General features: G+C 38.3%; 2 protein-coding genes across 9 annotated transcripts in view; one reads left to right on the top strand and one right to left on the bottom strand.

Annotated features, from left to right (window-relative positions):
* Nucleotides 1-1,086: 1,086 nt before the first annotated feature.
* On the top strand, nucleotides 1,087-20,170 carry eno4 (enolase 4). Of its 4 annotated transcripts, none has more exons than XM_051867542.1 (14): nucleotides 1,087-1,453; nucleotides 1,544-1,636; nucleotides 5,708-5,836; nucleotides 8,755-8,951; nucleotides 9,078-9,220; nucleotides 9,977-10,146; nucleotides 15,786-15,914; nucleotides 17,161-17,232; nucleotides 18,098-18,256; nucleotides 18,382-18,507; nucleotides 18,617-18,809; nucleotides 18,959-19,011; nucleotides 19,446-19,563; nucleotides 19,672-20,170. In XM_051867542.1, exons 2-14 carry the CDS (start codon nucleotides 1,619-1,621, stop codon nucleotides 19,761-19,763), a joined length of 1,599 nt encoding a protein of 532 aa, XP_051723502.1. In that variant the 5' UTR covers nucleotides 1,087-1,453; nucleotides 1,544-1,618; the 3' UTR covers nucleotides 19,764-20,170. The 4 variants fall into 4 exon arrangements, with proteins under 4 accessions (XP_051723502.1, XP_051723503.1, XP_051723501.1 ...); XM_051867543.1 differs by having other exon boundaries at nucleotides 1,384-1,453; nucleotides 1,549-1,636; XM_051867541.1 differs by lacking the exons at nucleotides 1,087-1,453; nucleotides 1,544-1,636 and adding an exon at nucleotides 1,676-5,527 and having other exon boundaries at nucleotides 18,965-19,011.
* shtn1 (shootin 1) overlaps nucleotides 20,017-27,136 on the bottom strand; it is a 34,369-nt gene continuing 27,249 nt past the window's right edge. For 3 of the 5 annotated variants that reach the window (XM_051867544.1, XM_051867547.1, XM_051867546.1), the window contains exons 16-17: nucleotides 26,952-27,098; nucleotides 20,017-20,219 (exon numbers count right to left, since the gene is read on the bottom strand). In XM_051867544.1, the coding sequence (XP_051723504.1) occupies nucleotides 26,965-27,098 (134 nt within the window). In that variant the 3' untranslated portion in view covers nucleotides 20,017-20,219; nucleotides 26,952-26,964. Of the gene's footprint in view, nucleotides 27,099-27,136 lie in introns of all 5 variants that reach the window. The other 2 variants (XR_007925844.1, XM_051867545.1) reach the window with 2 other exon arrangements.

The raw sequence follows: 27,136 nt of genomic DNA, 5'->3' as shown, positions 1-27,136 counted from the left end.
ACAAATCTCTCTCTCTCTGGGTCCAGGTATCAGAGCAATGCGCGCGACCTGTCCGTGAACCCTCTTTAGTGAGCTTAGAAGAGTGACTTAAACGAGACCGGCTCATTAGGGCAGGAACTCATTAAGGCAAATCTGAAGAGATCTGGAAAAAAATAATCGTATTACAGTTTTATATGTAGGCTACCAACATTTTTTTTTCTTTTTCGTCTGTTTGCAGATGTTGTCCTCATTTTGTTGAAACCGTATGTAGCCTATTTATCTGCGAATATATTTTGATCATTGTACAGGAATTGCATTCTAATGCACAATATTTAACTAGCCTTAAACACTTTTGATTTTTTAAAAGTTGCTGTTATTAAATATATTTTAAACAATCCCATATGGAAATGTGTTTCTGGATATTAATTCTGTTATTGCTTATTATAGGCTATTACGATTATACATTAATTCATTAGGCTATGTTATATATATTAATTGTCAGTATGTAGTCATTTAGAAGCATATGTAAAGCTATAAATTCCCAGATTTGATATTATTAAATAAAATAATTTTAGTTCGAGCTCGAATAAATAGACAAATCTTTCTCGGGAACCTTTTTACGCTTGAATGGGCTAATAATAGGCCTAACTTTTAGTTACGTTATGTTCGTGTAACTGCACGTAAATGAAACAGTTTACCAAATCATTACCAAAATCAAAACAAAACTCAATTCTTGAATTAGCCTATAAAACACCACAAATCTTTAGTGAATTGTAAGGAATTCCTTATTGAGTCCTTGTGGTCGTATTAATTCAGGATGAAACACAAACAGAGAAAAAAAAACTATCGGTGTTCATTCAGATGACACCTGGCAAAGTTTGAAAACATGACTGGACGAGTGCGCGGCTCTGAAAGCATTAATCAGGGCATCGGGCGATGCATCTGGCGACTTAAGGATGGGAGAAGACGCGCTAATTAGGTAGAAATGACCCTTTTTCCCCGTGACCCAGCGGGACCCTTGGCAAGCTGTTTAACATTAGTTAAGCAATTAAAACACGTGAATGCAAATGTAGCTTTTGGTGAAAGCTCTGGCCGTGGCATAAAGTGCATTATATTCAGTGTTTGTTATGATGCACACGATGCATGTCTTAAAAATATGTGATTACTTGCCTTAACAAAGCAACAAGTGGTTGAGTGCGAGATGGTTGGTCTATGCTTGACACGAAGAAATAAAAACATTAAAATTAACCTACTTTCTAGAACTTTTTAAAAACCAAATAATACAAATGTGACAACACTGCTTTAGGCTCCAAGAAGTTATACAAGGAGGAACAAATCAGACAGCAAATGTAGCCTATCTGGGAGTGTCTGACCCACTGGCAGTCACATGTCTTGACAATGTGGATGTCTCTAACAGTGTTGAAAAGCCTGGGCTTCTTCACAGGCCCATGCGGTCTCCCCAAAACAGGCACAGGTCTGTTTAAACAGGGCGCTTTAGCCATAGCGTATTCTCTTTGTTTGGTGACTAATGTCCTCTTGTGATTTTTATGACTCTTTTATGCAGTATAGAGCTGGAGATATGGACTTGGTTTGTCTGTATCACATTACTTTCGGGTTGTCCTAAAGAGAGTGTCTATGGATGTATCCTCAACAAAATGTAAGTCAATAAACATTCTTAATCAAATTAACAGTAGTCAAGTGAATGTTAATTTACGTTTATAGCCTAGTATAAAGTTCTGCATTATTAGTCAAAGAGTTAATTAAGAATTTTATTATAGATCATATTGCTTGATATAGGCTATAAATCGAATCAATCACTGCAACCTAAATTACATGAACGTTATGCTATATTTATCTATTGCTTTTAGGGAAATTAATTTGAATTTTTGTGACGCATATTCAATGCAAAATGTGCAAGTTCTCGTAGGCGGGATAATATATGAAAGAAAATACATAGGCTGGGCTATGTCACAATGATAGCTTTAGGTGCATGTGTAGTTTGAGAGTGCGCAGACGTGGCCGGCTGGTGGCGACAGTAACATGCAGGCATGTTCACTTGAACTCCGCGGTGACCGCAGTGGATGCCTGTATAAATATCTGCTTAAAGTGATTTTTAGGTCAAGAAATATATTTGAAAACATTTATGTTTAAAGACCATCATTTTTTGTTAATCTTAATGTTCTATTAATTAGAGGGAAATTGTAAATACAGAGGTGTTTTCCCACTTATTCATCATCAGATCTGACGCATTCCCTGTGCATGACATTAGAGAACTTAACTAAGCTACTTGACTGCATCCTAACTGATTTCTCTGTGAATGTTTACTGTGTTTCCCCCGCAATGCTCTGTGTAGCGATGCGCTGAAAAAAACTGCAACATCAATACCTGTTTCCTCTAAAATCATACTGCTTTTGCTCCATGCGGAAATACGATGGAGGCTCGGTCCATGTTTAAGCAAGCATATTTTTTTTGTGTCAGATATTATTTGTGTCTTCCACATCTGCACTACCCAGCCAAGCGCAGGAAAAGCCAATGAAACGCGCTCTAGTCCGTGACGTCAGTGACGATGGTGCCCTCTCGATGACTTCCTGTCCTGGAGCGACTGACCTCCGCGTGAACCTGAGCCCGGTCTCGAGCAGAAGCGCGTGTCACATAGGCCTTAAATTTGGAAAAGTAAAAAAGAAATTGTTTTTAGGCCTACTCCATAATGTTCCGTGTAAATAATGCTCTCAGTTCATTCTGATAAGATTATGTTAAGATGGCGTTAATTTCCGCCTATAGCCTAATCTCTTTTAATAATCAAACCCTAGGAATATCTAGCCTTAATGCATGTGTCGTGAAAATAAATAAATAAATAAATAACCATAAACTAGCCTAATTTTCCATAGTTAATCAAGGCACCGACCTTTAACTTAGGCTACTGAACTAACAACGCAAATTGATTTGTAGCTCATAATTTTCGCCAAAAAAAAAAAAAAAAAAAAAAAAAAAAAAACTTGGGTGAAAATATCCTATCCTGAAAAATGTTATATTTGGCAAATTGAATGTAAATTAATTCTCACATTAGCTCGTAACATATAGGCATATATGATTTAAAAAAAGTCTGGATAGAAAACTGCCGTTGACGCTGCTACGTACTCTAATTTCATTCCTTTAGACGCATCCTGGATTTTTGCAGACTGAATATGTTTTATTAATAGGGCACAAGGAACATCGGAAAAAAAATGTAATTAATTAATATAAAACGGTCAACAGGAGTAAAAAAAATCTGACATGTGCTGGCAAAATAAATATTTAAAAGACCTCTCTTTAAACTCCTAAATCAAAACATTTCAAATAATGTGCTTAATTATTAATAATTCACAGTTTATTAACTAATTTATACTGCATGCAAAATTGTATAGGTTATATGTCGTTAAAGAGCCTACGAACTCAGCTGTAAGTTATGTTTGTAGAAAATCATACAAATGCAAGGTTTAAAATGTAAATTCAGAAAGAAGGCTGTATGAAAATTAAAATATACATTAAAGTATAAAATAGTATCTTTGTAATAATTCATACTTTATATCGGACAAAACTGCGTAATTAATCATTTATAAAGTTAAAACTAATAACTAGTAAAGTCAGAGTGAATTTTTAAAAATGAACCAAAACAAATGTGTATTCACATTGCAGCCTTTTCTTTAGTGTTAAAAAAATATATATTATTGTCAACTAAACATTGTTACAAAATATTTACATATATACAAATATACTTAAACCTCACTTTCAGGACTTGTTTTCAAGGATTTAAAGGTTTAAAAATAAATAAACAAAAACTAATAATTTTCCGTATAACAGGCTGTAAGGCAGATTGTAGTGACAGATTGTCTTTTATAGGCCTATAAAATTAAACCATCGGTTAACATTAAAGTGGCACTGGCGCCCTGCTGCTAGGCCTATTCATACCATCTAACCATCCAAACAAACAAACAAATAATAACTTGAAATGGCAACAACTTTTGCACTTGATAGAATAATTAATGTGGAGTGCATACATTCATTTTGTACACGCTTACATTTCCATCAGGCTAAGCAACAGCAACCGCGCAGATCCTCACTTCGATGCGTATAGGCTACTACTACTAATTAGGCTATTATTAATCTATATACCCGCCAAATAATAGCATACTTGTATTATTCTACTATTATTATTATTATTTTATTTTACTATTTTTTTTATTCTATAATACAAGCTATTTTTCTTTCTTTATCAGTCAGGATGTTTGTTTGTTTAATCAGAAAGAAAATGTTATGACTTTCGCGGTGGGGTTAAAGGCTACATTTTTTTTTTTTTTTTACGTTACCGCCTTTTTCGTTTAGTTTTTGTTTACTTTTTGAACACGTAGAATAACCAAATTCAGGTTTTCCCATTACAGTAAAGTATTTAGAGACATTTAGGCTAGTGTCTTTGTAAAGCCGTAACATAAGTGTCTAGTTAAATGGTCTATATTAGCTATAGCCTAATATAGCCTACGTTAAATTTGAAATACCTTATAAACTTGGAGCCCCTATATTGACACGACACTGGTAAACTAGGGTATCTCTGATAACATTATAATATTTTCAACTAAAAAAACGTTCTCTTTAACAGTGAATAGCCTAATCCTTGTATTACAATTTTCATTGATATCACATGGGCCGCGAGAGTAAGATTAACGTCAATAAATGTTAAATTCGCTGAATCTTAACCAACAGCCTGACACAGAGAACCAAACCATGCGGCCAAATATTTTGATATGGTGAAGTTTGTTGGTTCAGGTTTTCTGAAATAGAAATAAACATATTTAAAATAATTAAATAAAATATAGGCAACATATAGGCCACTATATATGTTTTTAGCCTAGTAACAGTTAGGCCTAATTGTTAGGGCTACGAATAATGGTGCTAGTTCATCTCAACGTTTGCGAGTGCATGTAGTTTTTATTATTATTATTATTATTAAGTTTGATTATGTATTATCAAATCTATCATTCAAAGTAGCCTAATTTAAGGCTTGTGAAGGTTAGGAACAAAACGTCTAGAAATATTTAGCATGTTAGAGTTACTAGACATATATGTATAGCCTACCATAAACACTGTCCATCAATGAACGCAGTATTTTACGTCAAGAGGAACGGAGGGTCCTGTTAGATTTATGGAGGTCACAACAGCGTCAAATATTGAGCTCGTTCCAATTAAATGCGTTATGAAAGAGAAACGCAATCTCAATTCTCGCGGTGTTACATCTGAGGTTGCCGAGCAACCACAGATCATCAACAAACCCTGCGAGGACGCGCACATGACAGCGAAAGACTGTAAACAAATGTTGAAATTCTGTCGTAAACAAACAATCATGTCATACAAAGGATTCGTGAGCCATAGCAAAGTATCAAAACAGGACCAGGAGTTTTACGACTTGAAGAACAAAGCCGCAGAGTATTACAGGTCCAACGGGGTCCCGCAGAAGATAGAGAGCGTGCTGAACGAGATGTTTTGGCAGAAGCCGGATGATATCTATGGTTATCTGGTGGGACAACTCAACATACATATGCTTTTGAAATATGACAACTGAAAACATTTCATCTTAGAATTATGATTATACCCGTTTTAGAATTACGAGTCAGTATTGATGTAGGTCAGATCCCCATAATTACACACCAACATAATGAAACGAAATCAATAACTGCCTACTCACTGCTCTTTTCAGGCAAACTATTTTTCCAGGCTCTCCTGTACTCCTGTGATTAGTAAAATCACCGGAAGGGAGGTGTTTGACGGAAAAGGATTGACAGCAGTTCAGACCGAAGTGCACTGCATCATCAGAAATGAGGAAAAGGTAGATTCTTAAATTATCCACAAGTTTTTCCTGCATTTCAGAGCAGCTACCCATTTGTCACATGGGGTTTAGGTGTGTTACATTAAGCAGGCCTAAAATAATGAAATTAACGCCAGTCAAATGTTGCTTTATGTAGGCAACAAGGTGGATATCAGATCTAAGTGTCTCTGTTTTGATGGTTGTGAGGAACTAGAAACTGGTTGCCCGCCCTGTAACCTTTCACCTTGTGCCATTTGCACCATGCTGTACAGTTCACAGAAGAAATTTGTGGTGACACAATGATAAATTTAGGTCACAGCACGTCCACATACTCATGCACACAGAGAAACACAGAACAATTAGAGTAGGAGAGTGTGTGCGTTTATACAGTGACGTGCTTGCCTCAGCAACCAACCACTATGTGTGACCATCAGATCGCTCTCTGTCTCTCATTCTCCATCTGTTTTGCTTTCTCTCTATCGCTCTGTTTGTGTTTGCGAAATAAGCATTATGTCTTCTGGCACAGTGGCCATATTGCAGTTCAGAGTGCTGCTGTTTGGGTTTGTCACATTCAGGGCTTATGACGGTAATACAGCGGGACAGGGAACAGCCTGACTGTAGGCACGAGCTGGAGGGAGGAGAGGAGAGGTGAAAGGAGGAGGGGAGGGGAACAGTACATAAAAAGGGAAAGAAAAGTTGGAAGAAATATAGATAGGAAGAGAGGATTGGAAACACTGCAGTGCTGAAAAGTGATGTCACACTTTTCAATAAGAACTTTCTGACCTCTGACTTTTTCATTAGCATTACCCAATCCCAAACAGACTCATCTTCAGTGTCAACTGAAGCTCTCCTTTGCAGAGATTGAGAGAAATCACTCATCTACAACACTGTTTAGTATGGTTGTAGAGATAAAGAACAGGATAAATGAAGCATCCTCATCACATCAATCTAACTATATTTGGCACTTCACTTATTGTGTATCCACACATTTTGACATTGAAATCCAAAGAAATCCATCTTGACATCAAGTAGCAAACACCAGCACACATCAGATCAACAGTTCATGTGCAGATTATTATATTCAGATCTTGGTCTTTTCAGTCTTGAAATGGCTTGTATTCCTGATCATGAACATCTTGAGAAGAAATAGCAGTATATTTCTTAAACGGCTGAAGCTGTGTGTGCAAATAAGTACTATTGAACTTTTTTTATATAATGCTTATATTATTATTGTTTTGATTATTCTCTGGAAATGATTTTTGAGCTGTATAAGAGCACTTTTTATAACCAGTCCACAACTCCACATGTTTTCAGTGGTTTTATTGTTAAGTAGAACTATTAAAAATTGTTTTTGTTAACTAAAATAAAGCAATATTAAATATTAAAATAAAATATTAAAATAGTAATAATATATACAGTATATATATACACTACCGGTCAAACGTTTGGAAACATTACTATTTTTAATGTTTTTGAACAAAGTCTCTTATGCTCATTAAGGCTGCATTTATTTCATAATAAATACAGAAAAAACAATAATATTGTGAAATATTATTTCAATTTAAAATGATGGTTTTCTATTTTAATATACTTTAAAATATAATTTATTTCTGTGATGCAAAGCTGAATTTTCAGCATCATTACTCCAGTCTTCAGTGTCACATGATCCTTCAGCAATCATTCTAATATGCTGATTTGATACTCAGTTATTATCAATGTTGAAAACAGTTGTGTTGTTTAATATTTTTTTGGAACCTGTGATACTTTTTCCAGGATTCTTTGATGAATAAAAGGTTAAAAAGAACAGCATTTATTCAAAATATAAATCTTTTCTAACAATATAAATCTTTACTATCACTTTTTATCAATTTAACACATCCGTGCTGAATAAAAGTATTAATTTCTTTCAAAAAAAAAGAAAGAAAAAATTTGACCCCAAACTTTTGAACAGTAGTGTATATTGTTACAAAAGATTTCTATTTTAAATAAATGCTGATATTTTTTAACTTTTTATTTATCAAAGAATCCTGAAAAAGTATCACAGGTTATAAAATAATATTAAGCAGCACAACTGTTTCCAACATTGATAATAAATCAGCATATTACAATGATTTCTGAAGGATCATGTGACACTGAAGACTGGAGTAATGATGCTGACAATTTAGCTTTGCATCACAGAAATAAATTATATTTTAAAGTATATTAAAATAGAAAACCATAATTTTAAATTGTAATAATATTTCACAATATTATTGTTTTTTCTGTATTTATTATGAAATAAATGCAGCCTTAATGAGCATAAGAGACTTCATTCAAAAACATTAAAAATAGTAATGTTTGACCGGTAGTGTATATATATATATATATATATATTAGGGGTGTAACAATATATCGTGTCACAATATATCACAATACAAAAATGAAACAATATCGTATTGTGGATAGTGACAACATGTTTTGAGCATAGTTCACCCAAAATGAAAATTACTATGTGAGAAAAAAAACAGGTTTACAGAGTTTTAGTGTCAGTACTACATTAATCTACTATATATAATGTTGAATATAATGTATAATAATGCAATGGGTCCTGATATTTAATGCAATAATGCAATGGGTCCCACAATATTTGTGGGTCCTGATAATGCCAAATGTCTTATGTGACCAGTAAAAAGTGGCCTACATTATTTTAAGTCTATCTAGATAGTGACAGAGTGCAAACATATTCATCTAAAATAAATCTGTGTTTCAGCTTTAGAATCATGAATATTTTTATTCTCATGCCACCATTGTCCTGTGCATTGGGTTACCAGCAGTCCAAGCCTATTCATAATTCATAACATTAATAAATTCTGTAATAATATATAAAGATTTTACAAATACAGTGGAATTTATTATGGGGGCACATTTTGAATTTCAGTGACCTTTTCTGTAAATCATAGATGGTGTGCAGTGCAGTGATGGGGGGCTCTTGTGATGGTTTGGCTGATGGTATGGCAGAGTCTGGGGAGGCGGTTTCTAATAGCGACCAGCAATGTCTCTCCAACACAGCAGCTCTGAAGTGGATCAGAGAGCATCTCAGTCCAATGCTGCAAGGCTTCAACCCCACTGACCAAAACCATGTAGACAAAATACTCAGGTGATCACACATACAATACAGAAAATACACAAGCAAAGATCCACCCACATTTTGACATGAAGGTTGCTATTATAACCAAGTTTTAATACGCACATGCAAGACTGAGGTAGTTTGTATGTTCTGCAGAGATTTTTTGATGGCACGTTACCTGGAGCACAAAGGCAGTCTTAACAGAGAGAAGGAGTTGAGTAATGAAACAGTGTCTGAGGCTCCGCCCCAGGCCACTCCCACACTGCCCCCTGCCAAAGACAAGAAAAATGGTGATAAAGGTAAAGGAGACTAATGTTTTGCCATTTCTACAGGGTTTTTAGTTGTGTTGCAAATTTGAGATCTCACATATAGTATATGATCTCTCTATATTTAGTAGAGAGATCAGAGCCAGCTTAAGTGAGGTAGCCACAGGAGGACAACAACCTGTGCTAGTGCAGCAAGTCATGCCTGTGGGATTCAAAGACAGAAGGTTACACGAGATTCCAGCCAATCTAACTGATCTGTCACCTTATGTAAAAACAGTCTGAAAGATTCCACACTTCTCTCTTTCATAGAAACCCTTTTGGGAGCTGATTTCAGCTACAAAGCCGCTTAGTACTTTATTTCACATTTTCATTCCAAACTTTCTTGAAATCTTAGAGAAATCAAAAAGATATTTAAAGGTGAGAAACTTTTCTACTGTAAAAAACCTTTTACCCCTACAGAAATGAATAGTACTTTTGAAAGATATGTTTGAAATGATGGCCTTCAGTCATATCAATGACTTAAAAAAAGCTGTTTTATTCTTAATGGAGTGGGTCATCTCTCGTGGTGACCGCCATGTCGACATCACACAATCAGTTGAATGCTTTTCACTTTATCTCAGACAGTAACCCCACTGTTATTGGACATTTACGCTGGTATTTATGACATTGATGCTTCATCTCTCCTTTAAGATTCAGATCATGTATAGGGCACTTTAAACCGCACATCCTTTAATCTGACCTCTCCGTCACCAACACTTTCTCTTGCTGTCACTATGTCTTTGTTCCCAGGTAAAAAAGGAAACAGCACGGAGAAGCTACTCCCTCCTGCAGAACCCCCAGAGCCAAGGCTGCCAGGGGCCACGGCAGTTGGTGTTATTTCTTTGGTGGTGGCTAAAACCGCTGCCAGACTTTTAGGAGCACCCCTATACCGACATATCACATCATTAAGAGTCCTGCAGGTACACTACCACTCAAAAATGTAGGGTTGGTAAGACTTTATGATCACTTTTATGCGTAAAAAGGCTGCATTTATTTAATCAAAAATACAGTAAAATTATTATTATTATTGTCAGTGTTGTGCTGCTTAATATTTTTGTGGAAATGTTGACACATTTTTTTTTTTTTTTTGGTGAATGAAAACATTTACTTAAAATAGAATTTTTTTTGTAACATTATAAATAATATTACATATAATCTTTTAATACATCTTTGCTGAATAAAAATATTAATTTCTTTGATTTTTTTTACTGAGCACAAAATTTCAAATCACCTAGAAACAATAATAAAAAAAATATAGCTGCAAGCAGCAAGTAACGGGGTTCAAGCATTTTAAAGCATTTAAGCACATGCAGAGCTTTAAGAAAGCCTGTAGCCACCTAGATCATAGATGGAAAAAATCATTTACAGCCAAAAACAGGCAATTTACTAAGGAAATATATGTTTTAAAGCTTTTTAACAGTTTTTAACAGTTTTAACAGTTATCGAGGTTGAGCCAAAAACCTAGGACTAGTTTGAGAAAGTAGGTTTTTGAAATAATCTCCTATATTTAATGAATGATTAGATTGACAGCGGCGGTCCTAGAGGCAAAGTTACTCAGAATGAGGAGTTCTACCATTTGGTATGAATGTCGTGGGTGAAAAATAGTGTGATATGCAATCCTTTACGTGCGTGAAAAACGTGAAGGCGCCCCTCGGTAGCCGATTTCTTTTGAATTTCTCACAGGCCTCTAGGGCCTTGAGTCAAACAGTCCCAGCGAGTTTCATTCCGATCGGCCTCCGTTAACCTCGTCTGATAGCTGCTCAAACTTCATTGGCCGATGGCAGACGCATTTTTTGAGATACACAAATGTCCTCAAAGGCAGTCTTGACACCTTGGACAAAGACACCACATGCCAATTTTCAAGTCAAGTTCACGAGGGATAGCCCTTTTAGTAAAAGTGACCATGCTCACCATGCGAACGTTTTGGCATCCCGTCACATCCATGAATCGAAATTTTGAGGTTTTTTGATAATTATTGACAATCAGACTCCAAAGAATCTTTCTGCATGGGTTTGGTTCCAATCGGGCCAAAAACCTAGGATTAGTTCGCAAAAGTAGGTTTTTCAAAAAATACAAAAATATACGAAAATTTCTAATCAAATTAGTCTGATCCATTTTGTCCATCTTGAGCCAAGGATTCCAATCATATAAGACGATTTCATACTTTTTAATCGCTGTAGTGATACCGTCAGGCCAATGGCGAGCCTGTCGGGCGGTGAATGAAAGGAGGACTCAAGTTGCGGTGAACAAAAGAACAAGTTTATTCAGGGTGAAACCTGAGACACCAAAAATAATAGTCAAAGTAACTGGTGACAGTTTGAGGAAACTGTTTGGTGGCTCTCGCTGTGTCTTGCGCACACGACAGCTGACACACAGGCAGGAGAGACCACCGAGAAAGCAGGAGACAGGACGACCCAGCGGAAGACGAGCACGAGCCCAACAAGAGAATCTAACTTGCTAGAAACTCCTCGTCTACGGGTCCTGAACACAAAATCAAACAGGTAAAACACAAACCAAAATGCAGTACCGACATGTAACGTCCACGCGACATGAAGTGATCAACTGACAACAAGGGATAGACACAGCTGGGCACATAAAGGGTAGAGGGAACGAGCGACAGGTGTGGGAGATTAGCTCGTGATTAAGCACCGTAGCGCTGATACTCCAATCACGAGCTGCCAAAAAATGACAGGACAAGACAAACAACAGGAAGAGCCGGTGTCACACCCTGAACCTGTGACAGAACCCCCCCCCTCAGGGACGCCTCCTGGCGTCCCCAGAGGACTCACCATGACGCCGATGGAATTGGTCAATAAGAGTGCGGTCCAGCACGTCCCGAGCTGGAATCCAGCATCTCTCCTCCGGACCATAACCCTCCCAGTCTACCAGATATTGATGGCCTCTGCCCCTCCGTCTCACATCAAGAAGTCGCCTTACCGTGTAGGCAGGCAACCCCTCGATGAGTCTGGGAGGCGGCGGAGCAGAGGTCTGGGGCTGAAGTGGGGAGCGAATAACGGGCTTGATCTTGGAAACATGGAACACCGGGTGAATTCTCTTAAATTGGGGCGGTAATTTAAGTCGAACCGTCACCGGGTTAAGCACCTTGGTTATGATGTACGGTCCAATGAATTTGGGTCCCAGTTTACGTGCGGGAAGCTTGAGGGGAATGTCCTGGGCTGACAGCCAAACCCTTTGACCACACACGTAAAGTGGGGGCTTAGAACGGTGACGATCCGCTGACGCCTTGTTCCTCTCGCCAGTCCGTGAAAGGGCTTCTCTGGCGAGCCTCCACGTACGAAGGCACCTCTGAATGAACGAATGCGCGGATGGAACAATGGCATCGGATTCTTGGGAGGGAAATAATGGGGGCTGGTAGCCTAAACAACACTGGAAGGGTGATAATCCCGTAGACGAGACAGGGAGCGAGTTATGTGCGTACTCGACCATGGTTAACCTGGAACTCCAAGTAGACGGCTCTGCCGACGCCACACAGCGCAGGACTCTCTCTAAGTCCTGGTTGGCTCGCTCAGCCTGACCGTTCGTCTGCGGGTGATAACCGGAAGATAGGCTCGCCGTCGCCCCCAGCTGTCGACAGAATTCTGTCCAAAACCTTGACACAAACTGGGGACCCCTGTCAGAAACCACGTCCACCGGGAGGCCATGAATGCGAAAAACGTGGTCTAAGACAATGACCGCTGTCTCCCTCGCTGAGGGTAGTTTGGGGAGGGGAACAAAATGAACCGCCTTCGAGAACCTGTCCACCACGGTAAGAACCACGGTATTGCCACTAGACGGGGGTAGGCCCGTGACAAAGTCCATGGCTATGTGTGACCAGGGTCTTGAAGGGATTGACAGCGGTCGGAGTAGCCCTGCCGAGGGTCGATTAGAGCCCTTACCCACCGCACACGCCGGACAGGCAGATACGAACTTCCGAGTATCCTGCGCCAGCGAGGGCCACCAGAACCGCTGCCTGATTAACGCACACGTTCGAGCCGCTCCCGGGTGGCAAGCTAGACCGGATGAGTGACCCCACTGAAGAACGCCAGTTCGGACCGACTCCGGCACGAACAGTAGACCCACTGGGCACCCCGCGGGAATCGTGACGTCGTGTAACGCCTCACGTACCCTGGACTCCACTCCCCAGGTAACCGCTGCGACCACCTGACTGGGGGCCACAATGGTCACCGGGGAAGTGGGACTAGCCTCAGCCTCAAAAATCCGTGAGAGCGCATCGGGCTTACCGTTCTTACTACCGGGGCGATAGGAGATGTTAAACACAAACCGGCCGAAGAATAATGCCCAGCGAGCCTGCCGAGAATTTAGCCTCCTCGCGGACCGAATATATTCTAAGTTCTTGTGGTCGGTCCAAACTAAGAATGGAACCCCCGCGCCCTCTAACCAGTGACGCCACTCCTCCAATGCCAACTTAACAGCCAGTAACTCTCTATTCCCGATGTCGTAATTCCGTTCCGAAGGAGTGAGACGATGAGAAAAGAATGCGCATGGGTGTACTCTGTCGTCCGAAGGTGACCTCTGAGACAAAATCGCTCCCACTCCTACCTCTGATGCATCCACCTCCACAATGAATTGACGAGACGGGTCGGGATTAGTGAGAATCGGGGCCGAAACAAAGCGGCGCTTTAGTTGCTCAAACGCCTTCTGAGCCTGCGTTGACCAACAGAAACGAATTCGTGTGGAGGTGAGATTCGTCAGTGGCAGGGCGACCTGGCTAAAGTTCCGAATGAATCGTCGGTAAAAATTGGCGAACCCCAGAAATCGCTGGACCGCCCCCCTCCTCAGATAGGCCGGACTGTTGTGATGTAACCACTCCCGTGCTCTGTGCGTTGCTGACGGATCTGTGAGGAAACCCCGCCCTTCGATGCTGGGAACGAATGGAAATCCGGTTGTCAACCCGGATAGCGAGGTCCACCAGTCCGTCAAGCGCGGGGGGTAATTCCAGCGAGTAAATCTCATCCTTAATGTACTCAGCTAAGCCATGGAGAAAATGGTCCCACTGTGCCTTCGAATTCCACCCACAGGATGCTGCGAGTGTACGGAACTCGATCGAATATTCCGATACGGACCGAGCCCCCTGTTGTAACAGCGACAATGCCCGTGCCGCCTCGGTGCCCAGTGACGAACGGTCAAATACCTTGCGAAGCTCCGCTGAGAAATCCTCGTATGACCTGCAGCAATCATGCTCATTGTCCCACATAGCTGTTCCCCACTCTCTTGCAAGCCCGGCCAGGTGCATGATGACGAAGGCTACCTTCGACTTCTCCGTCAAGAAGCAGGAAGGCTGTAGTGAAAAAGTCAATGAGCACTGTGACAGAAATGAGCGACATGAGTTGGGCTCACCGGAATATGGAGCAGGTGGGTTAAGGCGGGGTTCAGATCGGCGGGGGTTTGCCACCTCAGTGTCAGGTAGACCTGGTGTAGTGGGAACCACGGGAGGATGGGGCTGAAGCCGTTCGAGCCGCCGGGTAACCTCGGCTAGCTGGCGTGACATCTCCGTCATGGCATGATGAGAAGCTGACAACTCCTCCTGCTGCCGTCCTAACAGAATGCCCTGTTGAGCAATAGCTTGTCGTAACTCTAGTTCGTTCGCTGAGTCCATCGTGGTTCAGTTGATTCTGTCGGGCGGTGAATGAAAGGAGGACTCAAGTTGCGGTGAACAAAAGAACAAGTTTATTCAGGGTGAAACCTGAGACACCAAAAATAATAGTCAAAGTAACTGGTGACAGTTTGAGGAAACTGTTTGGTGGCTCTCGCTGTGTCTTGCGCACACGACAGCTGACACACAGGCAGGAGAGACCACCGAGAAAGCAGGAGACAGGACGACCCAGCGGAAGACGAGCACGAGCCCAACAAGAGAATCTAACTTGCTAGAAACTCCTCGTCTACGGGTCCTGAACACAAAATCAAACAGGTAAAACACAAACCAAAATGCAGTACCGACATGTAACGTCCACGCGACATGAAGTGATCAACTGACAACAAGGGATAGACACAGCTGGGCACATAAAGGGTAGAGGGAACGAGCGACAGGTGTGGGAGATTAGCTCGTGATTAAGCACCGTAGCGCTGATACTCCAATCACGAGCTGCAAAAAATGACAGGACAAGACAAACAACAGGAAGAGCCGGTGTCACACCCTGAACCTGTGACAGAGCCTTGGTGACATTTTAGACAAGGTGAGTACTACCAGCCCTCAGAGATTCAAGTCTCTACAACTTACAGTTTGGTCTGCCTGATCACTTTTAGGGGAGAATGCTGATTGTTGGAAATGTTAACAATTACAATAGGGTTTCAGTTCTATGCGCTTGAACCCATAAATATTGCTTTAGTCCGAATGAAGACAAACGTTTAAAGTGCGTGTAAAATCAAACACATGTGATACATGTTAATCGTCAAGTAAACATCTGTGTACTTGAGAAGAACTGCATTGTGGGAGAAGGCTTGTGTTCTGCTGGAATTATTATACAGAAATATACTGATCACTATACAGATGTAAATCTCCTTTTTATCCTTTTCCTTCACTTCCCGTGAACTGCTTTAGGCTCAGAATGAGATGCACTTGCCTGTACCAATGATTACAATACTGAGCTGCGGAAAGAACTCTATGGGTAAACTCAACCTTCTGGAGGAGCTCATCCTTATGCCCAGCTCATCGCAAAGAGTCAGAGAAGTATGCATAAGCTCAAAGATCCTACCTTTTCACACTTAAACCACTTAAACACAAATGAAATATACCTTTATCAAGTGTTGATAAAAAAGAATGAAGCTAAAATAAAAAAGTTTTTGTTGTTGTTGTTTAAAAGCAGAGGCTCTGTCCTTTCTTTTGATTTATAAAATGGTTAGTTCCTGTCCTTGATTCTGCTTGGTCAATAGCTGTGTTTTATTCACAATAAAACACGGCTATGACCACTTCACCCAATGGTTCTGTGTATCACTACACAACACCCTTAGCAACCACTCTTAGCAACGTAAACTGTATGTTCTCAATTGATATTGTTCATTGAAGCTTACTGTATTATGTAGAAGAGTGTTGTGAGAAAGAGATCGATTGAGCAAGTTTATTACCTGCATTCAGATTTAGCATTTTCCTTCAGGTCAGTCCTATGTTCATAATAAAAAAATTGTTTAAATGTCTGATGTATTATCTTGTCATTTTAACAGTTAAGGGGTTTTCCTGTGACTGACAGCGCTAGTCAAAGCATTTGTCAGTTGCGTCTTGTTCCATGTTCACAACAATTCAGTATTTCAATGTAAAAGTCTTCGCTACTCACTGACACACTCATAAAGACAGTCTTTGCTGCCATCTAATGGCGTAATAATGCAACTTCTGTTGCTGTTCAAGGTCAGGGACTATTTTTTCTGGCGGAAGGAAGGCTTTTAGGGAAAGTTTACTTCATGAAAGTTGCATTGATACATATTTTTGGCTTTAATATTTGTATTGTGTGGTAACCGCTTTATAAAAGCAATAAGGTACTCGAGGCTAGTGCTGTATTGTGAATAAGTCATGGCTGAAGGGGTTGCACTAGTGAGGAAAGAGTTAAGGGAACGTTCCATTCTGCAAACATTATGGGAAAGTTACTTTTGAATGTTCTCTGAATATACTGAAAAAAATTTAGACAGACATCCAACTAAAAAAGGCTCCATGAACAATGCATTATTAATGTTTTTGTGCTAACATTATTAAAGATTAGATAACTTTGAATGAACAATTTATTAATGTTACTGGCAGAATGTTTGTTCCTAACTGAAAACCTTGCCAGAACGTTAGCCAATGTTCTGAGAACGTTCCCTGTTAGCTGGGCTTTTAGTAAACTAGGCTGTGTATGGCTCAGAAGTGTTAATACTGTCCTGACTGCTCTCGCTGTTGTCCCTACTGTTTATCTATGTGTATGTGTATGTGTGTGTTGACCTTGCAGGTCATCAGCATGGGCCTTGAGCTGCAGTGTGAAATAAGGAGAGTTTTGAATGGATCGGCATATAAAGCAGGGGTAAGGATGCTTTCATATGGTTTGACTCATTGACAAAAGAACATAATGCCGTATGCTCCGGCTCACACAAAAGCATCAAGCAGCACACATGCTTTGATGGGATAATTATCTGCACATCACCATCTGAATGAAATAAACAGTCCAAAATCGCGTGCAGGGCTTATGAATGGCGATTGAACCACTTAACAGCATGTCACACAATAAACATATATTTATGTTTAGATGGGAGGCTATTAGTGGTGCACTGAATTGTGGGAACCTCAAAGCACTGATGCCATAGCCTCAGTAAAGACCTTCATAACATTATGACATCCTGAAAAAAAGTATCAAGATTTCCTCAAAAATATTAAGCAGCACAATTGTTTTCAACATTGATAATAATAAGATATGTTTCTTGAGCATCAAATCAGCATATAAAAATGATTTGTGAAGGATCATGTGACACTGAAGACTGGAGCAATGGTGCTTTGCCATCACAGGAATAAATTACATTTTAAAACATTATAAAAATATTTAAAAACAATTATTTTAAATTGTATTAATCTTTTACAATATTACCATTTAGCATATTTTTTTTAATCAAAAATAAACGCAGCTTTGGTGTGCATAAGAGATTTTTCAAAAACATTAAAATCTTAAAATCTCACCAGCCACAAACTTTTGAACGGTAGTGAATGTAAACAAATAATTCTGTGAATAACTTAAATAACATTAAGAACTTTTTTGTAGGAGGTTAAGGTAATGACCTCAAATTAGTATAGAGTCTGAAACCATTTCAGTTTTGCCATATGTTGCCAATATTTCATTATGAGACGTTTAGCCTAATTTCTTTTCAACATCAAATGATATCACTCACCTGTCTCAGCCTATAGGTATATCAGATGAGGGAGCGTTAGAGGTTGGGTTTGAACATCCCGAACAGGCTCTTGATCTGGTCACAGAAGCTTGTGCTAACCTGGCATTGCCTCTGGGTTCAGACCTGCGCTTGGCTATAAACTGTGCAGCACAGGGCCTCATGGACTATGTGAGTGATGGGAAAACAGAAAAGGGAAATTATAAGGCTCATATTCACTTATGCAAGTACTTTCAAAATGAAAGTCTTAATAACATACAGTAACCATTTTAAATGTGTCTCTTGCTGACTTCTAGTCCCGTGGGAAGTATGAGGTCATGTCAGGCTGTCACAAATCCCCAGATGAGTTGGTAGACATGTATGAGGGGCTGATTAATAAATATCCAGCTATCAAATCCCTCATTGATCCTTTCAGGAAAGAGGTGAGTTTAAAAAAAACAAGTATTTAACCACTTATTTATCTGTGTAAGTGACTTTACCAAGTGCTCATGCAGCTCATCTGGTAGACTGACAGTGCGTCTCTGAGTTTAGGATGTAGATCAGTGGGAGAGACTGGCCTCAGTGATTGGGCAGTCTTGCTGCCTAATTGCAGATGCTGCATCCAATCTCTGTCCTTGCTGGAGTGATGCGAAACCCCTCCCACCTGGGGTCACTGGGGCCATTAATAGGCACCACAATGATATGACCATCTCTGACCTGATACAAAGCATAGCAGAGCAGAAAGGTAGGCCCCAAACATAAGCAAACAGTACACTAAGTGACAACTGTGTGTTCTAGCATAAGTCGTTTTGACAATAATTTGTAGAAGTATAATGTATAAGTCTAAATATATTGACTGTAATAAGTACACAAGTCTTCCCTGTGTGTATTGAGATGTAGAGACGATACTGGCTGCTGGCTATGGCGATACATCAATTATTGACCTGGTGGGTTGTTCATATTTCTTGTTACATTTCTCAGTGACATGCATATAGTCTTTTAATAAAATAATAATATTGAAATCAGAATCATTTAGTTCCTTAACATGTGCCTATGAATATACCAGTCAAACAACTAATGAAGTTCACGAAATTGCATTTTTATCATAAATTTGAAACGAAATGTTAAACACAAACCAATATTTTTTTCCAATTTAGAATTTTTTTTTATTACAAAATATTATCTTAGCATATTTGCACAAAAAGTGCATGAAAACTAAAAAGAATTTTGCTGATTTTATTAGTGACCTATGATGCAGAATTTTAAATATTTCTTCTTTTTTGTTTTACATTTTTCAAAGTCCTAAAACTTTTCCAGTTTAATTAGATTTTGAGTCCCAGGATTTTAGTTTTGTACCTCACCATATTGTATGTGTTTAAAGGCTGTAGGGTCAGGCGTGTCCTTTCTCAAACTGGGCGGGATGAGAGGAGGGGAGCAAATGGACAAATACAATCGTCTGATAGCGATTGAAGAGGAACTGGTGCAGGAGGGGATCCTGGGTGCGATTCTCTTTCACACATTCTCACACTCACATAATGGCAACCACCATTCGTAGCATCTATATTCAAAAAACAAGCGTGTTTCAATGTACCTTTGTGTCCTGTCAGGTGCTGGAGAAATAAAACAGCCTCTGTCAGATCTTTCCGAAACATTCAACTCCGGAAGCGGCTGCAACTCTGTGACCATCTCTACTAAATGACGTCTTGATGTGACTTCATCTCCTGTCTGCCTAATATTATCACAGTAGGGTTTGTCTGACCTGACTGCATGACATCGAATTCATCTTAATTATAATTCATGTCAAAATATCATTTTTAGTGCAAGACTGTAAACTGACTCACCTCATCTAGCAAAAACATTCCTTTGTCATATGCTTTAGTGCTTATAGATGGTTTATACATTAAAAAAAACAAAAAAAACATAAATGTTTATTTTAAGTAAAGCCCACCCAAAATTTTTGATATCTTTTAATATCACAGTAGACACAGTAAACATTTCCAAAAAGACTTATACCAATATAATTATTGTGATTGAGATCTAATACCAATATAATTATTGTGATTGAGATCTAATTTTGCCCACAAAATTAATTTAATTAAGTGTGTCCATATTTTCCTTCCTGAGGTCTTTTCCATTCCATGTGCTCCAGATTTACCTGCAAGATAAAAATTACATTATTACAAAATTAATTTTATACAATTATATAGTGGGACCTATTTATAAAAAATATAAAAACTATATATATAAAATATAATAAATTATAAAATATAATATTTTTAAATACTAAAAATATAGTTGCCCTGTGAAATATTACATTTCAGATTTAAATACATACTTTCTGCATTTAATTACATAATTTAAATATATAAAACTTTTACTATTATTGATTTAAATTCTAAAATGCTAGTGGGATTTCAGAAAACTCAGACAATGAACTCCTTCCCCCATTTGTTCTTCAATTATGAAGAGGCATAAAACAACCCATCACTTCCTTCGCCACATCCTCTTCTCACTATATACAGACAACAGATACTGACACACACAGTGACTGAATGGGGCCAATTATCCAGCCTGTTCAAAAGGGCAGCAGTGTCCGCTTCATACAAGTGTTTGTGTGTGTTTATGTGTTTGTGTGAAAGAGTGTGAATGGACTGTTTTGTGTTAACAAGTGAGAGAAAACACAAACCCACAGCTGTGCTGTGAAACTACAGACCACTCTCCAAGAATGTGATGCGTTGAATCAACTCACAACATGTTCGTTATCTTGTTTACCTCTTAATTGATTTATATAAATCCTAAATTTACTAACATTGCACCTTTTAAGGAGAGAAACGCAGCTCTGAAAAAGTGCACCAAAGTTACATGATGAGAAGACAGCATTTTGACAGCAAGTGTACAATGGGTGACATCTGTGGAAAAAAAATAGCTATTTGCACACGGCAGGAGTGGAGGGGGTTGCTGGAGGCATCCGCAGAGAGAGAAGATTTGAGACCAGCATTACAAGTTACTCTGGCTCCCCACCAGGCAATCATTCTGTTTGGAAAATAAACAAAATGACTAACAAAACAGTCTAAATTAAGTGTTTTACACATACATACACACACAAGCTGGGCTCCAAATTGAGGTTGTTTTGTGTTGCTTGAATATGGTGCAAGACAAGTGTTACAGAACATGATCAAAAAAAAAAAAAAAAGCAAACACAAGACAGACAGTAACGGCTGCAGCCCAGCATGGTGTTTCATCATTATAAGCTTGTTGAGATTGACAGAATATAGTACGTCGATTAAGAGAAACCTGTAGGCCAGAAGAAGATAGAGAGACTACAATTGAGCAAGATATTTACTAATTTACAACTTACATTTTCAACAAATGGCAAACCAGAAACGTCAACAAAACCAAATACACTACTAGCAAGACAGAAGAGCTAGTAAAAGTGTGAGTTGATTATCGATTATCTTTTGCACGCTGCTGGGAAATGTAGTTGAAATTGATGAAAAACTTTCTCGCTGTAAAAGGATCCAGATGCTTTCCAGAGCCTTTATCATCCCAGTTTCTGATCTCATCTCTTCCGCATGTAGTTTGAAGGTTGTGTGTATGTATACACACACACACACACACACACACACACACACACACACACACACACAGGTTTGTTTTGCTATCAAAGTGAGGAGATTCCATTGGCGTAATGGTTTTTATACTGTACAAACTGTACATTCTATCCCCCTACACCATCTCTACCCCTAAACCTACCCATCACAGAAAACATTTTGCATTTTTACATTTTTAATAAAACATTGTTTAGTATGTTTTTAAAGCTATTTTAAATATTAGGACTCATGAAATTTCCTCATATTTTATGTTAATGTCGTAATACCAGCGTAATACATAAATCACAAAAACGCACACACAATATATATATATATATATATATATACACACACATACACACACAATATATACACACACAGTAGTGGCAGATACAGTAGTATTTGTTTTTTACGACCCTACAAGTTTGATTAAACAATTAACATATGAGGAATAGATTTTATAATTGTTAAATATTTTAAATATGAAGGAAAACAAAACAATAAAACTTGGTTACCATTGTTACCAAATTACATGTTTACTTCAAATGTGACTGACTGCATACTAAAACAGTGACTAAATTTGTTTAAAATTTCCAGAAATCATTTAAAAACACTAGAATTTGTCATTTCAGCCGATCATAAGATGTAACTTAAATCTGATGGAACATTAACATGTATTGTTAAATATGGAGGCAACACACCAACGAATGCTTCATAAATAAAGGTGTACCAATGGAGAAAATGCATACAAAATACATCTTAGCTTTTACAAAAGACTTTTAAACCTAAACTCTTGAAATATCTATATATAACAATAACAATATATATTGTTTTTCATGAACAACAGTAGTTTATTGTTGTTTCCCAGATTCACAATGTGTGGCATTACAAACAACCTCATGGCTTTCCTTAGGCTTGAAACTATATCTGGAAAAATTCCACAAAGCTCTTCAATTCACAATGACACAGAACACTTCTCAAAAACAGCCCTGAATTGGAGTGTACAGTGTGTGTTATTCTCTGTTGCAGACCAGGGTAAGGTGAGGAACAGAGTAAAAGGGAGAGAAAAGGGAAGAAAGAGAGAGTGAGCAGGGAATAAAGTTTCATCTTGTGTCCGGGAAGATTTAACCCCATGAAGAGTTCTAAGCCGCACTGGAAATTGTGCCTAAGTGTGTGAAAGCAGTGGAAAGGCGTCACTGAGCCTTAGCACAGACACACACATCTCTTGTTTCACTGCACAACAACATCACAGCAGCTGCAGCTCACCGGAGGAAATGAAATCCTGTTGTGTAACGAGGCATGACAAACGTCACACCATTGTATAAATCTGATCTAGTGTGCGTTTAGGACAGAATAAAATGCTTCTCTGTGGAGTGGATGGGGAAAGATGCAAAATTTCAAGGATCAAATTCACAGCAGACAATGTGAAACATAGAAGTTGTTCATCCAAAATGCCAGTGAATGAACCAAGCAAACATTTAATCACTGACCTCAAGTCAACAGGAGATGCTTTAAAGCCATCCTGAATGATTTTCCAGCCTTGTAGACTACCAAAAAGACCTTTACATCCCATCAAGGTCTGAAAGACCTTATTCACTTTAATTTTTTTTTTATTTATTTGTTTTGATTAGCTTTATGCACACACTACCATCAGTAAGATTTGTTTTTAAAGAAATTAATACTGTTATTAAGAGCAAGGCTGCATTAAATTAATTTCAAATAAATGCTGTTCTTTTGAACTTTCTATTTATCAAAGAATCCTGAAAAAAAAAGTATCACAGTGTCCACAAAAATGTTAAGCAGCACAACGGTTTTCAACATTGATCAGCATTCTAGAATAACTTCTGAAGGATCACAACATTACTGTTTTTACTGTATTTTTGCTAAAAAAAAATGCAGCCTTGGTGAGCTTTAAAGACTCCTTTCAGAACCTTTGAACAGTAGTGTATTGAAGGGCATTAAAACGGCATTATCGGATATTTTTTTTCTAGTAGCTTTCATGTAATATTAATAAAAAAAATTGAGTGTTTTTAAATTGCACTTGATGGGGGGAAAAGAAGAAAAAACTATAGAAATGTGCAATCATGTGCAATCATGATTTGACTACATCAACATTTTGAACTTCATACTGAAAAGAAATATCATGAACCTTTAAAAAATTGCTCTTTCCATTGATGTTTCAAAAGAAGAGTCTTATGTTGTCTTTGCATGTGTTTAGCTCCAGAAAAGGGGTTCATTTCTACCTAAACCAAAGTATTTTTCTGTATAACAGCACCTTACGAAAATCTTGCCAAAATCTTGCCTCCTTAATGAAGAATTTAGAGTGTCACAAAGATCAGCCACCTCTCACAATGTCTCTTCAGGGTGGCCATAAATGAAACCTCCTCAGGCCCGTGGCTATACACACTTTCACAAAGCTTCAGACACTTAAGCCACCCATTTAAACTAAACTGCTTTATATATTCCATTCAATAGTGCTTTATTGTCATGTTGGCATGTGAACAATTTGAAAAAGAATAACACATTTCATTACAGCTCAGTCAATAGATGTATAAATAGCATCAATTTATTGTCTGTTATTTTAAAAATTTGTCTCCGGAATAATAGTTGTGTGTGATTGATGACCCAAAATTGTTTCTTTTCTCTATTGTTGGCGAAAACACCAATTTCTGTGAGAGAAAGACCAATGCTGAATGAGGAAAAAATATCCAGGTTCAAGAAACAGTAATATTTTTAAAGGGGGATAAGTTCACACTAGTGGCTTGTAATTACAGAGCGGGACATTACAAGGTTAATACTAGTCTAGCCAAAGCCATTTGAAAACACACTAGATTGGCGCATGTTCAAGGCTAGTCACCAACGCCCCTCTAGAAATGCTTCTCACATAAACAAAGCATGTGTCAATGACTTTGTTCAGGGAGAATGGTCCAGCCAAAGTATAAGACTGTGGGACTGAGGGGATTTCGTTTCACTACTATTAAAACCTTTTAGACATTCAAAGTTCATCAAAGCGAAGAAAATAATCAAACATTATACCACTAAAAGATCTGTACATGTTCTCAAGCTAATACTTCAACTAATATGTTTCTTACAAACAGAAGTTATTGCCCAGGGGTTGCTCTTTCACAGCTTAGGAGGATAGATTTATCAGTTTTAAAAGGGGGGTATAATGCTATTCCAAATCCTCATAAACTTTGCAATCTTTTTTTTCGAGTATGGGCCCTTGCAACGTCATAAAGTTCATAATTCCTTGTATGGGCACTTCATCCGGAAGAGCGCGCGCGCACATGTCGACCAGAGTGAGAGAGCAAGGCCACTCCCATCAACGTGCGATCGGCTTTATGGAAGTCGTCGGCAGGCAGCGCTGCACAGGTCACAGGACTATACAAAATCAACAATGTCACCAAAGAAGTGTGTTTTTGGTTGTGAGGGAAAGATAACCTTGCTTCCCAAAGAACCCAGCGTTAAGTGGAGCTGAGAGTTTTGTACTCACACATTACATTGATGCGCTCTTGATATTTGTTATTAAAATAACCATAGAAACTGATAGTTGCAATCACTTTTTTATTGGTTAAAATGAATGGAGAATATCTTGTGTTTTTCCGTGGCTGCTCGAGCCCTCACGATCGGCGCTTATGGTTTCATAAACAAGGCCCAGTTCCACGCTGGATTTACAGATCGTTTGAAACTGAAAGATGGAGCGGTCACAGCGATAATGATCCCGGTCATGAGTCGGAACCGCAGGTGGTGAGTAAAACTGCTTCAAATGTCTGTTTTGTTGGCAATAGGCGCCTAAGTGCATATAATGTAAACAACACGAACGTAGTGAATTCATAAATTATTATTCATCATTCATTACAGTGATTCAAAAGTTATCCAGGGATAATGCAATGGTGTATTGTGTGTGTTTAAATACATTTGTTTAGCTGACCGTTGATAGCTCGCAGACGATCGTTACACAAAAGCTGCGCGTGCTTGTCACTCTTTAGCTCTGCTCACACGGCACGCCTCCAGGCGCTCGGCTGTTTTCGGAAAGACTCGGTACAGCGTATGTATCTTTTATAAATATGATAAAACTAAAGACTTTTCGGAGATATGAAGGATACACTACTACTCTATAGGTACTCGAGATTAACATGAGATTGGCAGAAACTGTGTGCGATACCACCCCTTTAAGTATCAATTTTGTCTCTTCTGAAATAAGCCAGAAAAAACTAAAACAGACTCAAATTGTTGACATGCAGGAATAGTATAAAGATAAAAAATGACTGTGGATGAGACAGTTTAGATAATTAGACATGTGAAGAATATTTGAGTTATCCTGAAATCCCAGACTTTGTCTCAAACTGTGCTTAAATTTGCTAAACAACATTGTTGAGATTATAATATCTGAGATCTCTTGCGATTTTTATTTCATTCAAGCAACCTCTTGTACAAATGGAATGTATACTACTGTTCAAAAGTTTGGGGTTGGTAAGATTTTTAAAATGTTTTTGTAACAGTCTCTTATGCTCACTAAGACTGCATTTATTTGATCAAAATTACAGTAATAATCTAAAATATTAATACAATTTAAAATAATTGTTTTCTGTTTAATATATTTAAAATGTAATTTATTTCTGTGATTTCAAAACTGAATTTTCAGTAGACATTACTCCAGTCTTCAGTGTCACATGATCCTTCAGAAATCATTCTAATATGCTGATTTGCTGCTCAAAAACATTTGTTATTATTATCAACGTTAAAAACAGTTGTGCTGCTTAATATTTTTGTGGAAACTTTGATACTTTGATGAGTATGACATTCATGTGAAAGAGACTTTTTTTTTTTTTTTTTTACAATGTAAAAGTCTTTACTGTCACTTTTTGATCAATTAGTGATCAAGTATTCATTTCTTTCTAAAAAAAACTAAACTTTTTTTAATGACAATATATGTTAATATGCTGAATCATACAGTATATAAAATATTTTCTGTTATGGATTTGGAAGATGTGGAAATTGAATATAGAAACTATTTTTGAACCAAACAAAAAAGAAAAAATAGCTGAACAATTGGGATTAAATGGTTTGACCCAGCCAAAAAAAAAAAAAAAACACCCACATTTTCTTGCTGCTGTCAAGTCACATTACGGCTGAACTTCTGCAAGTATTGCATTTTAAAAATAGTATGTAACTCAAGGCATTTCAATTTTTTAGTCACATGTGTTTGGTTAGTTTGGATGAATTGCGCTGGTGCAGGAAGACATATTTTGTGTGTGCTTTATTTTATGGCTCTGCATAAAAGAGCAGATACTCACAACCTATGAGCTCCTATGAGGGCTTGAGTAGGTCAGTGCATACTGTGGTTGGTGTGTGTTGCGGTGTGTCCTGTTCCCTTGTGTGCTGGCCTGGTTCTGGCTGGGTTTGCTCAATCTGCGTCAGATCCAGAACACTACTGGGATTTGCTGGAGGGGAAGAGTTGAAAAGTTTAACGGATGATCTG

The sequence above is a fragment of the Ctenopharyngodon idella genome, chromosome 17 (genome assembly GCF_019924925.1).
Source record: "Ctenopharyngodon idella isolate HZGC_01 chromosome 17, HZGC01, whole genome shotgun sequence".
NCBI classification, from domain to species: domain Eukaryota; kingdom Metazoa; phylum Chordata; class Actinopteri; order Cypriniformes; family Xenocyprididae; genus Ctenopharyngodon; species Ctenopharyngodon idella.
The sequence above is the reverse complement of the archived record's forward strand: the minus strand, read 5'-3'. Positions and strand labels throughout refer to the sequence as shown.

Coding starts and splice junctions, on each gene's coding strand:
- eno4 (XM_051867540.1), top strand. CDS start 5,156: ATGGAGGTCACAACAGCGTCAAATATTGAGCTCGTTCCAATTAAATGC. Junction 5,528..5,707: donor ATGATATCTATGGTTATCTG/GTGGGACAACTC, acceptor TGCTCTTTTCAG/GCAAACTATTTTTCCAGGCT. Junction 17,233..18,097: donor GATCGGCATATAAAGCAGGG/GTAAGGATGCTT, acceptor CACCTGTCTCAG/CCTATAGGTATATCAGATGA.